This window comes from Clupea harengus, chromosome 3 (genome assembly GCF_900700415.2).
Source record: "Clupea harengus chromosome 3, Ch_v2.0.2, whole genome shotgun sequence".
Lineage (NCBI taxonomy): Eukaryota > Metazoa > Chordata > Actinopteri > Clupeiformes > Clupeidae > Clupea > Clupea harengus.
The window spans coordinates 12,192,763-12,211,151 of NC_045154.1; the positions used below are offsets into that span (position 1 = coordinate 12,192,763).

At 44.2% G+C, this 18,389-nt stretch overlaps 1 protein-coding gene across 5 annotated transcripts in view; it reads right to left on the bottom strand.

The window, feature by feature from the left end:
• The window catches only part of akap13 (A-kinase anchoring protein 13), a 90,467-nt gene that overhangs the window by 55,775 nt on the left and 16,303 nt on the right, over positions 1–18,389 (bottom strand). For 3 of the 5 annotated variants that reach the window (XM_031564589.2, XM_031564586.2, XM_031564585.2), the window contains exons 1-4: positions 17,134–17,475; positions 13,417–13,460; positions 2,199–2,352; positions 307–675 (exon numbers count right to left, since the gene is read on the bottom strand). In XM_031564589.2, coding sequence (XP_031420449.1) covers positions 307–675; positions 2,199–2,352; positions 13,417–13,460; positions 17,134–17,164 — 598 coding nt within the window. In that variant the 5' untranslated portion in view covers positions 17,165–17,475. Of the gene's footprint in view, positions 1–306; positions 676–2,198; positions 2,353–13,416; positions 13,461–17,133; positions 17,476–18,389 lie in introns of those variants that run through there. The other 2 variants (XM_031564590.2, XM_031564588.2) reach the window with 2 other exon arrangements.

Below are 18,389 nucleotides of genomic sequence, written 5' to 3' on the forward strand. Positions count from 1 at the left end.
ATCACCTTAGAACCCCCCCCCCCCCCCAGCACACAAGCAAACAGACAGAAACATCTTTCAGGATACCCAAGTGCTATTGCTGTACCTGTATATCCTCCACACCCTCCCCCAGTCCACAATGTTCTGCAAGACTGCGGCAGCACCACAATAACCAAATGGCTTTACTATAAACTGGTCCATTTCACTTGGGGACTGGAAAGTGCTAACCTCTTGTGCCTTGGGGACAAGGGGTAATGATCCCCAGCATCCCTTATACAATAGTCATCTTCTGCCACTTCTGTGGAACAGGCCCGTCAGCAGACTTACCCAGGCCTGTGCTGATGTGCGGATGGTCCTCTATGCTCCGAGGCGCGTCCAGCTGCGTGCCCATGTGCGCTCCTATCTTTGTGTCCAGCACGCTCCAGCCGTGCGGCAGCTGGAGGTGGCGCAGCGCCAGCGCCAGGTTCGAGTCCAGCCGCTCGCACTCCTGCGCGGGGATCTGACACTCGTCCAGTAGCAGGGCTCCCTCCTGGCTGCTGCTGCCGCCGCCGCCTCCGGCCCGGCTCACCAGGAACTGGGCCATGTCCCAGGCCAGGTCCTGAACAAACTGGAAACATTCTTCAGCCAAGGCATCCACCGAGCCACTCGGCCGTGCGGAACACAAGGTCACCTGGACCACCTCACAGGAGTCATGAGCTGAGAAACAGAGACAGAGACAGAGAGGGAGAGAGGGGATTTCTATTTATGGAGATGAACTGATATTCTAGGCTGAAATAGTAAGTATGATAAAGTGAAGTGTGAACCTGCGCTCAGGACAGCACTGCCGTCTGTGCAAGCACGGCAATCCAGACTATTCTCATTTGTAGTTCCACGTTGGTGGAACGAACTGCCTAGTACTACCAGAACAGGGGCGTCCCTCTCTACCTTCAAGAAGCTTTTGAAGACCCAACTCTTCAGAGAGCACCTCCCTTCCTAACTGGCACCTGACTAGCGCTTAACTTGCATTTCAGCAGTTACATTCCTGCACTTCTTTTTCCTTTTTTCTAGGTCGTTGTTTTCTAATTCTCATGTAAAGTAGTATTTATTGTTACACCATGCTTTTTATTGCTCTTAGCTTGACTGTTCTCTCCCTTGTACGTCGCTTTGGACAAAAGCGTCTGCTAAATGACTAAATAAATAAATAAATAAATAAATAAAACATGCAATTAAACGTAAATCAGCCTAGGTCTTCTTGCTTTCCTTACAGTTAAAGATATTTTTTTCTGAGTGCACACCCACATGTTGGTGACCTGTAATAGTAAGTAATATCTTAATAATATGAACACTGTTTATGATTACACACTTTTTAAAAAGCCAGTGCCAGATCAAAGAGCCTGCCATTTAATAGTTTGTGATAGCAGCTGAACACCTGCAGTTTAATCAGATAGTTTCACCTGGGAAACCCTTAGTTTTACAGTGAATGCAAGAGACACAAACTTTTACGCTTTGACATGACATGCGATAGGTTGTCTTAATTCATAATGTTTGCCAAGTTCTTTATATCTGAACTGAAGCTGTCAGTGATGCATGCTTCTGTAAACACACCAACGGCTGACAAACGCAACTGTAGTTAATATGTTTATTTTAGCATATAGTACTGAAAGCTTCAGTTTAACTGGTCCACCATTCAGCTTACTGATACACCGCCAAGTAAAATAATTATCCTGGCTCTAAACAAAAAAGTTTTACAAAAAAAAAAAATGTAGAATGTGTATATTTATATTTTAACATTTATATTTTGTATACATGGTACGGTTCTTGCATTGTGGGACACATGGGCAGACACAGAGAGAGGGAGAAAGACAAAGGCAGGCAGGCCGAACCCCTCACCTCCAGTGTAACATTTTTCACAGGTGCACACTTTGGGTTAGGATAAGGATTTGGCCATCTCACCTGCCTGATGGAGTTAGGTCAGGGTTAGGGGTGTGTCACTTGGGGGAAGGGTTTAGTCAGGGTTAGCCTTACAGGTTGCTCACCTGGATGAAGGGGTGGGGTTAAGGGTCTCTCACTTGGATGAAGGGGTGGGGTTAGAGGTGTGTCACCTGGATGAAGGGGTGGGGTTAAGGGTGTCTCACCTGGGTGAAGGGGTGGGGTTAGGGGTGTCTCACCTGGGTGAAGGGATGGGGTTAGGGGTGTGTCACCTGGATGAAAGCGCTGGGTCAAGGTTAAGGGTCTCTCACCTGGGCAGATGGCCTGGAGGGTGACCTGGCTGAGCCGGAGGGTGCTGGCCAGGTGCCGCTGGGTGGAGCCTGCAAACAGCAGGTAGAACTCCACCTCCTCCTCTTCCTCACCGCACTCATCATCACACAGCTGGACTGTCAGCACACACTCGCCCTGAGTAGCGTGCACACACACACAAACAAAGAAACACATCAGCAAAATGTCATCCTAGAAGAGGCATTCACACACGTACATGCAGTCCGATACACAGACACAGAATTTCCACGTCCTGAGGTATGCACATAATGTTATCCAAAGGAGATACACAGACACACACACACACACACACACACACACACACAAAATACACTCACACAAACAGACAGACATTCACACACACACACACACACACACTGACTCAACCTGAAGAGGAGCAGGGGAAACCCAGTACGGTGCTCCCAGCAAACACAGGCTCTATTAGTAGACGTGTTTATTGGCAGTTGAGAATACGTTTGCAGAGTGTACCCAGATAAAGTAGCACAAGGCACACACACGCACACACACAGCAGGATATCAGGGAGCAGTAGCAGTATAGGACATTTAAGAACAACAAAGGCTCCCGGACCTGTGCTGAACTCAGCCCTAGACAGCCACTAGACAGATCTCACTACCACAGAGCACGAGAACAAGGCAAAATAAACATCCAGGGACTGTAACTGTAAACTGTAATTACCCCCACCTAATGTAATTATAGGATCTTGTGTGTGTGTGTGTGTGTGTGTGTGTGTGTGTGTGTGTGTGTGTGTGTGTGTGTGTGTGCGTGCGCGAGTGAGTCAGAGAGAAAGAGTGTGCGTGTGTGTTTTTTTTTTTTTATCTCTCTTCGCTGTCAGCATGGTCTCTTCTCATGTTGCCACTTCACTGTGTGTCTGTGTCTGTGAGCTGGAAGAGAGATATCTAGCAGCAAAGGTCCACATGATACCGCTGCAGACGTTCTCCTAAAGGTCACATCATCAACTGGACATTAGCCTGTCTCACTGCAGGCACATCCTACAGACGCAGCACACCATGACCATCAGACACAGTTTGTTTGCACCTAAGTACAGTAGCCAACAGACAGCAATCTCAATATACACAGAGCACTCTTAGCTTTTAGCATATGCCTTTCAAAGGATGTTACCCCGAAGTAGACCCCTGCTGACACACAATGGACAAACGTGCCCAAACATTGGACACCACAGACATGTGCACTGGCACATATAGAAAGCCCTCCCCCCAAACCACCCTCCAATATTCAAAATACAAAAAAAAAAATCCAATACACAACAATGTAACTTTTACACGGCCTCCATGGAAGTAGATAAGACCAGAGGCTGGCTCACTCTAACCTTCTCTGCTGGCAAGACTGTGTTATTATATTTAGAGGACTACTAGGACCTATGCTTTATATTTAGAGCTTTATCTGCAGAGACCTCTGCTTTAGGTGGCCTGTGCTGTTTTAAAGCTCACACTTCAACAACAATGACTACAATAATAAGAACAACACAAACACTACTTAATCAAAGGTGTGTGTGTGTGAGTGTGAGTGTGCGTGTGAGAGAGAGAAAGAGGGGTGTACGTGAAAGGAGAGATTAAGTCTGTCCATAACATAGTCCCCACCCAGCCACAACACACAGAATACCACATACAGCGTAGAACACCCATAACACAACAGTATACAACATACAAAGAAGTGCAGTATACATCGACTACATTAAGTATAAAATTACAGATCATGCATCATGCACCATAGAACACCAATGGTCCTCAAACATCACAAAATGAACAATAGAGTTTACAAAAACATACAGAATGCAAAACTCGCAGGATACAAACCATATGCACCCATCGCCACCGTACTGCCGTACACTTACTCTACCCCATACCCTATGCTAGCATTTATATACAATATATATTATTGCCACCACCGACATGTTTTTCTGTTCCTACTCTCCTTACCCATGTAACAGTAACCCTATGAGCACAGTGTATACCCACTTAGCTGTTTTTGTATGCATCATGTACAGTGGGGAAAATAAGTATTTGAACCCCTGCCGATTTCGCAAGTTTGGCCACTTGCAAAGAAATGTGTGATCTATAATTGTAATAGTAGGTGTATTTTAACAGAATATCAACAAAAAAATTCAGAAAACTGCATTTTATAACATTTATGACTTAATTTGCATTTGATGCAGAAAATAAGTATTTGAACCCCTAGCCAAACATGACTTAGTACTTGGTGGAATAACCCTTGTTGGCAAGCACAGACGTCAGACTTTTCTTGTAGTTAGTCACCAGGTTTACACACATCTCAGGAGGGATTTTGGTCCACTCCCTTTTGCAGATTCTCTCCAAATCCTTAAGGTTACGTTTTCAATGGGAGGGAATGAGGTTCAAGCCCAATATTCCACGTTACATGGCCCCATCCATAGTCCCCTCGATGCAGTGGAGTCGTCCTGTACCCTTGGCAGAGAAACAGCCCCAAAGCATAATGTTTCCACCTCCATGCTTGACGGTGGGGATGGTGTTCTTGGGGTCATATTCAGCACTCTTCCCCCTCCAAACGCGGCAAGTCGAGTTGATGCCAAAGAGCTTGATTTTGGTCTCATCTGACCACATCATGTCTCCCAATCCTCCTTAGAATCATTCAAGTGTTCATTGGCAAACTTCAGATGGCCCTGTACATGTGCTTCCTTGAGCAGGGGGACCTTGCGAGTGCTGCAGTACTTCAAACCATTATGGCGTAGTGTGTTGCCAATGGTTTTCTTGGTGACTGTGGTCTCAGCTGCCTTGAGATCATTCACAAGCTGCCCCTGTGTAGTTCTGGGGTTATTCTGCACCTTTAGGATGATCACCGATACCGCACGAGGGGATATCTTGCATGGAGCCCCAGACCTAGAGGGATTGACAGTTGTTTGGTGTTGCTTCCATTTACGAATAATCGCACCAATAGTTGTCTGCTTCTCACCAAGCTGCTTGCCGATGGTTTTGTAACCCATTTCAGCCTTGTGCAGGTCTACAATCTTATCTCTGACGTCCTTGGTCAACTCTTTGGTCTTGCCCATGGTGGTGAGGTTGAAGGTGTGAAGTATGATTCTTTAGACAGGTTTCTTTTATACACGTCACCAGTTGAGATCAGGTGTACCTTGTTAGGTCTAATGAGGACTAATCTGTGTGCTTCTTGGGCACATAACTGGTCATTGGGAGCCAGAATTCTCAAATACTTATTTTCTGCATCAAATACAAATAAAGTCATGTTATAAAATTAAGTTTTGTTTGTTGATATTCTATTTCTCACTGTTAAAATACACCTACCATTACAATTATAGATCACACATTTCTTTGCAAGTGGCCAAACTTGCGAAATCGGCAGGGGTTCAAATACTTATTTTCCCCACTGTATATACCACCTGATGTCTGTATATATATTATGTACTTGCCCCTGTTGCCATTGTGCTTGCACTAAGGGGGTCCAGGCTCTGGGCTCTGTAAAGCGCCTTGAGACAATTTTATTGTTCTGGCGCTATATAAATAAAATTGAATTGAAAATTCATATAATGATGTGGCTAAACATATACAGTTTATACATACACACGTTATATATATATATATATATATATATATACATATACACGCCCCCACACACACACAGGTATATAAAAAGAAACAATTATAGCATACAGCAACACACAAAATTGAACCAACCAACCACAAAGACAACAAAGAGCTCAACCCTGCCCAGGCCTTGAGGGCACAGCCTTGTGTGGGGAGCCGGCGGTCTGTGTGATGCTGGATTGGGTGGAGTTTTTCACCCGTCAACACACCTGCCTTTTGTTGCCGCCGGTGATGGGGTGACGAGTTGAGTGACTGGAGGATAAAGGCACGGCAAGGATACAACCTGGCCACCACCTACCCCACCTCACCTCACCCCACACACACACAGATCCTTTCAACTCATTCAGCTCTCCAGTCTCCTTTGTTTGACTGTTTGGTCTCCCTCTTCCTCTCTTGCTTGCCTGCTTTCTCTGAATGACAGACTTCTAAAACAAAATGCTCTTGAAAGGTGTGCAAGCATGACGCAAGTGAAAAATCAACATCATCAAAGGCTTGGTTCTATTTTTCACAGATATTAAAGGCCACATGGACCAGGTACTTCTCACAGGGCAACATCCACCACCTGCTACAGACCCTATCTAACCACTACAGATTCATCAGGATCTCAGAACAAGAGAACTGCTGGAATCTGCACTTTTTTAGAAGGCTTTTGCAAGCTGTGTTTACATTCTCAAAGTCATAGATGCTGCATACAAGAGGACTTGGCATGCAGCTTTACCCCCCCTTCTTCAGCAAAGCGTAACAAAAAACTAAAAAAATATATTTAAAAAAAGTTTGGCCACCCCTGAGAAAAAGTTGTATTTTGTTGATTTTGAAGTGAATACAACTCCTGCAGCAAAGGAACATTTAAAAACTAATATTTCTTCAAATGTTTTGGCACTGTTCATTTTTATTTAAATAAAAAAAAAGTTAAAAATAGAAGAAAGGTAATTATGACATGTGCAAAAGTTTGGGCGCCCTTCCACTTTAAGGTCCCAGAACATAACATTAACTTGTTAAGCCTTATTGAACTCTTTAGAACTAAAGCAGGCCAAGAGTGGTCATTCGGTATGGTCAGCTCTTGACAATTCCAGAAGCTGATTCATTCTTCGACTCCTCTAAAGTTGTAGCAACACTCAACAAACATTGGCTCCTCTCAGCAACTAACAGAGGATCTAAAAGTTCTGAACCCCACAAAGCAGCAGACGGTTTTAAAAACATCAAAAGCTTCCGGCTTGTAATTTGCAATGACAGAAATGTTATTAAGAAATTGATGTTAAGGGTGACTGTGGAAGTCAAGATGAGATCTTTAGGACCAAGAACACTATTAAATAACTGCATGTCTGCTGAGCAAAAAAGTCAACCAAACCCTCACATGACTCATATGACCTGCCGGAAGATTTATCTGACGCAGGTGTGGTGGCGCAATGCTGCTTGCGCAATCATTATTTACCTAGAAGCCATCAGGGCCATCAGAGGGGCCCTTTACCAACAACCTAATCATAAATACCAATGTCTTAGGTACTCAAAGTCAAATCTAAATTACTGCTGTGAGCAGATCAAGAAACTGAAGGCTACAAGATAGTGGTCTCTACAACAGTATCTCTTTAAAGTATACCTCAAAATACACCTTGAAGTACTAGAAGACATGCAAACAGTAGCTTTTGGAATGTCTTGTATTCCCCAAACTCTTAAACATGATTAAAAAATGTTTCAAAGTTCATAACTTAAGAAGTAACATTTGAAGAAAGCCTCATTGTTTAACGTTTCTTTGCTGCAAGGTTTCTATTGGCTGCTGTCACTTTAGAAATCAAATAAATCTGTCAATTCCACAGGGTTGCCAAAACTTTAGCATCAAGAATCCACATCATATCCAAAAAATTCAGTTTTGACAATACATCGCAGTGAGGTGGGGGGTGGGGGTGGACAAGTCTGTCAGAACTTTTCAAGTATTCGAATGCTGCTTTAATGGGCTCTCTCTAGCAATCAAACATGTTTGTGGATGTTTCACAACACCGCAATACCAGCACCCGCACAGCACACACCAGGGAGCTCTGGGGCTTTCTCTTCGACCTGCACAAACTGTCACCTGTTTCACCCGTTTCAAACTTGTCATTTATATCTTCAACTTACCTTTACGCACTGTTAACCATTGTGCATTGTTAACACTTACACTACAGTTCAGCTCGCTTCATTTACATTCTATACAACAAGGACGACGACGGAAATAAGTCTAAGACTTTGTTTGTTTTAACCCTAACATGGCTTTTGCATTTGTTGGACCACCACAACCACGACTTTTATGTCAAATCAGTCAATCCTGCATGATTGTATAATAGCTCTGTGGGTGAGACCGGCAGGGTGGGGGAAGTGCCGGCATGAGAGAGGACAGCTAGAGGTTAGGCTGAGCTGAGGTGAGATGAGGTGGACGTCGGTAGCGAGGCGCCTGCAGAGGACCCAGACTCTACAAAGGACTCACAGACACTCCTGTCAGAGAGGCCTGAAAGCAGCTTTTGTGAGGAGAATACAACAAGGCACAAAAGGTCACGCACCGAGCCGCGACCGCGAAACCAGCTGCAGACGTTCGGGGCCAAGAGGTCCGGCTCCTCCCGCAGAAGCCCCTGAATGCATTATCAGCAGATCACATGGCTGCTCCGGGGCCACGACACTGGCCGCTTCTGTCCTCCTGGGCCCCAGATACAGACAGGCTGAGGGTTTGTGAGCTCGAGTCGAGACACAGGACATTTTTAGACCTCGGAATTTCAACAGCAGTCCAGCATGGGAGCGCTGTTGTTAGGCGGGAGGAGGAAATGTGCCAGAGGCGAGAAAATATACAAAACACTGAGACTAAAGACCACCCATGGTGGACCGGCACTCACTAGTGTTGGGTCACTTCAAAGCGCAGCTGCAACCATGGCTGTACTAATGACTGTTCATTACTTAATGCAATTACACATTACTGTAGAAGATGATTATTTATTTATGAACAAACAACATCAATTGATTTTTATTAACCAAAACATGTGATTTTTTTAAACATATAACTCACACTGCCATTAGGGACTATCTATAATAATAGTGTGCGAGTGTGAGAGAGAAAGAGTGTGTGCATGTGTGTGTATACAGCGCAAGTTTGTGTTGTTTGAACTGTGCTTTGTTCGGCTGCGTGCTCCAATCCAAGTGCACTGCCCAACACACTCATACAGAGGGCACAGACAGTTCATCCAATCAAAGCCCTGTACACTACAGGAGTCTCAACTGAACAAGCCAGTGCAGGGCCAGTGCCCAGCGAGGCGGCAGGGTTCATGAGGCATAAACACTTACTCAATTAATTTACATACACAAAGACACACACAGATGCACATCCCTGCCACACCCACACACACACACACAGCTTTGTGATACTATTGAACCTGCCTGTGCTAAGCGAACCCAGTGAGCTATGATAATGTCTACAGCTGTGAACCAGACGGACATAATGTGCCAACTCAGCCAACCTGAGAAGGGACCAACAGCCCAGTTAGTGGGTGAATCTCACGGATCAGGCTGCTAGTGCTTGCCATATGTGTGTGTTTCTGACTTAAAGCAGCAACTTCCAAGGAGATTTGGCCTAAACATAATGAGCTAACTACCTAAAAAGTACACAACAACCTTGGTACTGGGGTTTCCAACCTGGAACACAGAAATACATAGTGCATAGCCTGGATGGCTAGTGGGAACGACAAGTGTGTTTATCTGTCCTTCACATGACCATACCTTAAACCAGTGTTTCTCAAACTTTTTCAGACCAAGGACCACTTAGCCAATTAAAAAAACCTCGCGGACCATCTAACTAAATAGTATATCCCCGGAACAACAGGCCACCTACCCAGACCTGGCACCAGACAATTGTTAGCGGCACGTGATTTTCGCGGATGGGCACTCCTTTTTTTATCGGTAGGCTAGTTATAGATATGACAATGCGCTAGGCAAAGCATCTGGAACCCTGCTCCATGCGTGACTTGGTTAAGTTACAAACTATAGTTCACAGCTTGCTGTCTCCGCAGCGGGAGAAAAGAAATGCTGTTTGAAAGCAGCTCCGCGGCGGGAGTGACCCTTCTCCTTGTCTGTCACCCCGTGCAGACGGACTCTAGTTTGTCTGAACCCGGTGAACCCCGAGTCCGGATAGCCCTATCGTGCAGACGAACGCACTGTATCCGCACACTGTATCCGCACTCCCTCGAATCGGGGGTCCAAAGTGAGTAACCTCCGAATCCGATTGCTGTTGGTGTTCGTCTGCACGCTATCCGCATACCTAATCGGATTGCCCCACGTGATCGCATCATTAGACCAGCCAGAACAACAGACACAACCGGCATTATTTAATAACTGAATAGTTTGCCATGGCGCAGTGAGTTTGGCAGCCAGTTATAACAGCTCTCCAGTTTAAAAAAAAATATTCTTCCTATTACCTTGCTCCTTTTCCACGTGAATTTCCCTAACGGGATTAATACAAATGTATCTATCTATCTGTTGTTAGGAAAGGGATGACATTAACAAGCCACACTTTAATCTATCACTGTTTAATCTATTTGCATCAGACCATTTTTCAAAAAACAGTTTTTAAAAGTGTCAGCAATAGCCTATATGAGCAAATCTGACGTGAAAAGATTTTTTTATTATAGACGGAAGTTTCAAAACAGATGAATGTTACGTTAGCTTTAGTCCTGTCAGACAACGATAGCGATAGCTAATAGCTAGCGTTAACGTTACTTCAGAGGTAGCCTACAGTACGTGAAGGACAAAGCCCTCAACAATAGCCTACATTTGTTGTTAGTAATAAAACCATGAAATTGGAAGCAATTGTAAACCATGAAACATTCAGGATCCACAGCACTTGCATTGTGGTCTCTCCTGCTCAAGCTCAGCATCTCCATAAAGCACAGGCATTTAAACAACTCAGACATGTCATGTTGCACATTGCTTTGTTGCACTGTTCTAAACTCTTTATTATCAATAACAAATATAATTATTTTTCGCTTAACCTACAGTCTGCTCTTACCACTGATTTTATAAACCACCATAATGTGTTACTGTGCAGATTAAATGTAGGCTATGCGGCTAAGCTAAACGTTGCTAGTTGGAGCTCAACTACTGTCATATGTTATTTTGATAGCATGCTCCTGTCTTGTTCTCCGTTTTCTTCAGTTGTCTGTAGCACCAAAGCGCCACCAACAGGCGTGGGGGATGTACTACAGCTGAGTCAATCGGATTCACTGGGTTCATGTGCACGCGATGTAAAAAGTGGGTAGGTGTGAAATAGGTGTGAAAAATGAACCCGGGTTCAGGCAAACTAGAGTCCGTCTGCATGGGGTGTGTGTCAGAGGCATTCTCATTTAATTTTATTTTCATTGTCCCTGTCTTAAGCCACCGATCCATGACCTTCTTAATAGATTAGACTACTCTTTAATAGATTAGGCTTCTACTGACTGTGTTCTCTTCGTTCTGAGTTGTATGTTAGAAATGTCGCAATCATTTACTTGTGGCCGTCACGGACCACTACGGGGCACTTGCGGACCACCAGTGGTCCGCGGACCACACTTTGAGAACGACTGCCTTAAACATATATTTTTAGATGATACCAAAACTAGTTACCTATAAAAAATGATACCTAACAAAGTGAGAAATTGTTGCATAGTGTTGCTTTAACCATACCATATAGAGTGCCAAGCCATGGCCTACAGTTTACCACTATGTGTGGGAGTACAATGGTAATGCAATTTTTCAGTTTATTTTAGCTTGAAAATGGCAAATATTCGTGCGTTATTTCTATGGTATATAAACTCTGAAAATGAAAAACACAAGACCAGTTGCAACAATCTTGAAGTTCATCTCGGATTTAACGTAATTTCTGCCCGTGTTAACCTCAAAGCCACAAATGTATATCCGCTGCCTAGCAACGTGTCACACAGGAAGGACAGATAGCGCCAGATGCGGCTGCAAAGGTAGAGCGTGCAGCTGTTACCACAGACACACGCACACATACTGATAAACACCACACACACACGAGCAGATAGACACGTACACGCTAATGTATAACACATGCCCATGAACACAGTGTATTCTTATCCACAGGTGCACACACATTTCAGCACCTATTGGCTAAAATAAGAAAGTGATATACTTTTATATAGTAATAGTTTCATACTTTTTTCGACAGTTTTATCAAGCAAACATCTCTAAAGGTAAAAGGAAAAACTGCTAATTCTAGGATATGTGTTCAAAATCACATAACTTTTGCAACAAATGTATATCAAGAACATGAATTGAGCTAAACATTTTTTTAAATAATCCATTTTATTTGGATATAAATCCAGTCTCTTGTGTAAATTCAGTTGGAGCATTCAGACACACCATAGTGTAGTCAGCCCCTAGTGGCCAGATGCCAAATTCATTCTAACTCCACTGATAAAAAGCATACATTTCTGCCTTAGTATTAGTGTTAGCAGTTATTAGCATATGTATACCTATATATCTAAATAGTTGCACCAGTGACCCCCCCCCCCCCCCCCAGTTTAATGACACTGAAATACCCACTATATCCCTCCCTGACTGCTGGCTGGGCCATGGTCCTTGTTGGTGACAAACAACCAATCAGCCTACTCCTTTTCTCATTCCTTGGCATTTGTGGAGTAACTACACACTATATCGTTTGTGACTGAAATTACAGCTTCAAATTAGGTTTCCCAGAGAAACACAGCCCATGAAGCAAAGACGGTGACACCCACGTATGATGTTTCAAGGCTTAAAAGTGGCAGCTGAAGACCTCCCATGGAAATGCTAATGCTAACTCTCCACTCGTACATCAATGGGGCACACTAAACTTTTGGCCTTCATTCACCTCAGTTCAAATGGATACAGAGAGCGGGCAAAGGGATGTATAAACACGTGCTCTTTCCTGAAGTTCAGGTTTAGTGGACTTGCACCTCTTGATTTGTACAGCAAAACAGAAGAACCAATGTCATTTGTTAGACGCCTGTTGCTTTGTGAATTTTATGGGTAAACACGGTGATAATAATAAGTATAGAGAAGTCAGTTATTCCCACATAACATAATGCGTCACACGAGACAAATCACTGCAAATGAATGTGACGGCATGATGAAAGCCTCTTTTGTGTGTGTGTGTTGTGTGTGTGTGTGTGTGTGTGTGTGTGTGTGTGTGTGTGTGTGTGTGTCGATGGGGTGGGGGTCACACTGTGATGTAGAGCTCCACTGTTGGTCATATAAGATGTATTTGTGATGCACACAGTCACAGGTCAAAGTTCACCCAACACGGGCTTTGGTGGGCAGGGAAGAATAAAAGCGCTACATACACATGGGAATCTCCACATGTGCTTCAGAGAAGGCAATGAAGCATGACTGCCCAGTGAGACCAGCTGTTTGACCTCCTTCAGTGCACCTTTCTGAAAACCCTTCCTGAGAAAATCCACTCTAGCAATTGAACTCAATTTTCAAAATGAAATTACATGCATTAGCTTTACAAACACACATAAATTAGCAGGACATCATGTCAGGTTAGAGTAGCTGCAGAACAGCAATGTGCAGGGAAGATGCAAAATAAATACTTACATATAATGGAGCTTGCTGTGGACTCAGTTTCATGACACTAGCCACTGTAGAGAGAGAGAAGGGGGGGGAGATGATGAGGTTCATGGCAGAGGAATGACAGAAATAAAGCCAACTTAACAAGAAGTAACTTCAGCAAACTAGCCGAGCTTCTCACAGACACAAAAACACACACACACACACACACACACACACACACACACACACACACACACACAGGTGAAATATCCCTGCTGTGAGCTGAAACCTCATTAGGGCCTCATTGCTCCTCTCAACTGCAGCTTGACTAAACAAGAGAACAGAGAGGATTCTTCACCACAGACAGCATAATCTCCACTGACCCCAGCGCTCGGTCAGCAGAGCAGACTGCTATTGGATAGAGCTGCATGACCACAGGTAACTGTGGAGTCCAAGTGCAAAATACTACAGAGACAAATCAGCTTAGTGGGGACACACAAACAAAGCCGGCAGTGAAAAAACCCACAAGATTCTGGATACTTCTAAGCCTTAGCACTTCCTCAGTGTGCAGGCATGAAAAGGCAGACCTGACATACTTACTGGTCCAGCAGTGCGTTTCTTGAAAGTGTCGTTGAACGACTAACATAGTTAAATGATAGAGAGTAGGGGTGTGAATCTCTCATGAAAAAGTCGATACATGGGCACGATATGATACAAGAAAAGATGCATGTTGATAAAAAACAATTCAGTGCGATGCGATGCAGTTCAATAATTGAAAACACTGCGTTGTGAGGAAACAATGGACCTCATTCTCGAACATTTTGTTAAGTGTCTTCTTAAATATCTTCTTACCAACTTCGAAAGACCAACCTAAGAAAAGATCTCCGCCGGATTCATGAACGCCTGGAAATGTGTTCTTAAACCGCCAAAGTGTTCTTAGCTGTGCACTGATTCTTAAATTGAACGCGCCTTCTCATGCACCTGAACTTGCATACAGAAACGCCTCGCCAGCTCCTTATAAGGGCATGCAATTGTAATGTGTGCACACTCCACAGGCAACACGAAAGCAACAGAGGTGGAGGTCTGTTGCAGAATGTAGATGTGTCCATTGTATTCCACTATGGCTATATCCACGCGATTCAGTTTAGTGCTTATTTATTTATTCACTGCCATTTGCAGTGTTGGTATAGTTCTTTTATTTATTTTAGGACATCACGATGCCTCGGTCTCGGAATCATGACTTTAAATGTTGAACAGAATTGTTAATGATACAAATATTCTCCTATTTATTATTATTATTATAATTATTTAAAGACTGGACCGGTTCATGTCATTTTAATACCGATACGGGACTTCACGCATCGACGTAGTCGTATCTTATACGCTAAAATCGGATATCGATACGTATCGGTTATTTTTTACACCCCTAATAGAGAGAGCAGCAATGACAAAAAAAGTTGGATGTGTTGGAAGATGAAAACAGGAAGTGTTCAGTAAAGAACATATATCTTTAAAAAAATAAAAAATCATTCAATCCTGACGGGAAGAAACAGGCACCAGGACACTCAAACTCTTAATAGCTGGAATCTCAGCGCTTACCAAATACGGTCTACTGCATTATGGCTATTTAACCCATGAACCAAAGATTTTCAAAACACAAAATAAATCTAACTTTGAAAAACCGCTTCAAAAACTTGCCGAGAAACATAACAATAACACCCAAGGAAACCTTGAACGGTGCCCTAACATGCATGGTTAGAAACTAAATATATGTCGCAGGGCTGTGTGAGGACAATAAAATGAGCAGCGTGGCCATTTCAGTCTCTGTGTCAAAACCACCATTAGCAAAGAGAGCCACTCATGGTAAATCAGCAGTCATCATTGGGTCGCTATGAGGCGAGAACACGCATAAAACGTGACTCCTATAAACAAAAGCACTTGGGTTGTTTACACTGATCACGGATACAAGGACATGGCTCACACTCCCCTGCTGTCGGATGTCTGCTTTAAGTCCAAGCATTGGCCTGGTGGAAGTGGTAGGACAGCGGGGACATTTATTTGCCTTTTTTTAGATTTACTTAGATCCACTTTAGTATTCGGTTTATGACTAGTAAGAGTGATTTGTTTCTCACAGATTTCTGTAGACTAGTTTTCATAGTGGCTGGTACTAGGCTGCTGATAACTAATATGTTACCACAAATAACAGATTGATCACATTGCGACATGAATGGGATTGAATTGTATTGTATGAATGGAAGACAGCAGTGCAGTGGAATCACTGTGGGCCCAGACACACAGGAAGTCCATTCTCTCTGTCACACACACACACACCAGGAAGTCCCTTCTCAGCACTAAACAGAGAGCTCTAAACACACACACACACACACACACACACACACACACAGCAGAAGTCCAGTCTAAAGGCCCAACACAACAGGAAGCCCCATCTCAGGACCGAACAGAGAGCTCCAAACAGGCCTTTTGGCTGGAGATGACTAATTCATCAGGATCCCCCCATTTAACATCACACATACGCTACAAATACCCTCACTCTCTCTCTCGTTCTCTCTGTCTCTCTCATTCTCATTCTCTCTCTCTCTCGTACACACACACACACACACACACTCACATATCACAGACATGCAAAAGTGCTCTTCTGAATGCTCTTCTTTCACATTGAGCCATCTCACAAGCAGAGATAGCTAAAACACATTAAAAGCCTGTCCACCAACTATGACAAAAGCCAAAAGCTAGACCTCCAGACATTCCTAGATTAGCATTTTAAACAGTGAACACTCCTCAAGAATGATCAGAGTGTGAAAAAGCGACTTCTCAATCTCTCTCCACCCCCTCTGCTTTTTTATGTGCATAACTGCAATGAAAATGTCAAATCTTCATTCCCCCCTTGGCTAAAACAGGGACTGTAGATATGATGCTAAAATGTTACCTACAACGTGAAAGCGAATACAGTAATCAGAGTAACAGTAGTCAGAGAAGCCATACAGTAGTAACGCTCTTGAGCACAGGTTGTGCAGATGAGGCAGAGGCCCCTTGTCCTTCTCATCGCCCTGGCCCTTTCTGTAAACACAGCTGCCCATCTTGAGCCCCACCAGCGCTTCATCAAGCACAGACAAGACCGAAACATACGAGTGATGCCTTGGCACACACGATAGCAAGACACATGTTAAAACATACATCAATACATGACAACCGTATAAAAAAAAGGTTTACTGTAGTGCCTGAAGGCCTAACAAAAGAGCCTTTCAGTAACACTCACACACACACTCAAACTCACACACACACACACCAAGTTCTTAGAACCGACCTGACGGACCGGGAAATAGTCCCGCTCCTAGCACACTAACTGCATGATATATCATAGTAAGACCATATGCATGCATGAACACCCCCACTCCCAACCCCACAGACACCAATGGGGGAATATCGGAAGGGTTTACAATGCTCCATTGTTTTGCACCAAATGTGTGAAGAGCTGGTTTCAGGAGGGAATGTTAACTTCCCGTACTTCCTGGAGAGGGATGCTGCAAGAGCTGCTGCAAGATACTGCCGGCAGTGAAAACACACAGACCCATGCACGCTGGCACGAACACAGATGTACACACAAGTACCTGTACAAACACACACACACACACACACACACACACACACACACACACACACACACACACACACAGAGCAGCACAATGGCACAAAAACCCAGGCCACCTGCTGCCTCACCCAATATAACCCATTTAGCTTTACCTGCCAAGTGCTTTGAGAAGTATGGCCTCATCCTAGGCAGCAGCCTCGTCTAATCAGAGCCACATGTAAACACTGTCTTCTTTCATCCCACTTAAGCAAGGACTTCATCTGCTTCACGACTTGTTCAGCTAGCCTTGCTAGACAAGGAGTGTTTCAGATCAGCTTGGCATGATCTAAGCAGCACCCCATCAACTCACTAAGTCTTGAAAGCAGTTCCTCGCGTAAACAGCATCTCGTTCGTGCCGGGCTTTGTCTGACTGCGGCCAGGCTAGGAAGAGGGGATCTCTTGTGTACGGGAATCGCGGTCCACAGCAGCGCTGAACAGACCGGCAGGCTGGCAGTGGCTTACGGGCAATCAGCTTACGGGCAGATGCAGGGGTGGCTGTTCGAGACGCGGCTAGATCAGGCTGGGGCGCAGCTAATTGGGCTAGCCAGGGATGGGTGGCCCAGGACACTACCCCCTCACAGCAGGGGGCTGGGGGACCTTAAGCTGGGACTGGAAGAACAAACGCACACACACAGGCATAGTTAACAACCCACACACACACACACACACACAGACAATTCCCTTGGAATTAGAGAGAGAGAGAGAGACAAAGGGGGAGAGATCTGTGTGTGAAGTACTGTATGTGTGTGTGAAGTTTGTGTGTGTTCGTGTGTAGTGTGTGTGTATCTGTGTAGTGTCTCTGTAGTGTGTGTGTGTGTGTGTGAAGTGTGTAGTGTGTGTAGTGTGTGTGTGGTGTGTAGTGTGTGTGTGTGTGTAGTGTGTCTGTGTAGTGTGTGTGTAGTGTGTGTGTAGTGTGTGTGTAGTGTGTGTGTGTGATAGGAGAGGTAAAGGCCTGTATGTGGGAGTGTGGAGGTTCCCCTGGTTGCTCTGCTCCATAAAGGGGCTTCTGTTATAGCAGGAAGAGATGATCTCAGAGGATCATCAGCTGGATCTAATTATACACACTCCCATCAGCCCATCTGTACACGATCACACAAGTCTGTTTATCATACACCTTTATGTCTCGCTCGCTCTTTCTCTATCTCTCATGTTTATGTGCCATTACCGCTTTCCACACTTGCTAAATACTCTTCAAAACACATGACCTCACACTAACTTACACACCAGGCCACTGTGCATGGTTACGGGGTCATCAGGTAGTTTAAGTAACCAACATTACAGATTGGTTTCATAGCATTGTTGCTGTGATTGATTGACTGAATGATTTGCGCAATATTATACTTTATGTGGACAATGTCAATGGGATAAG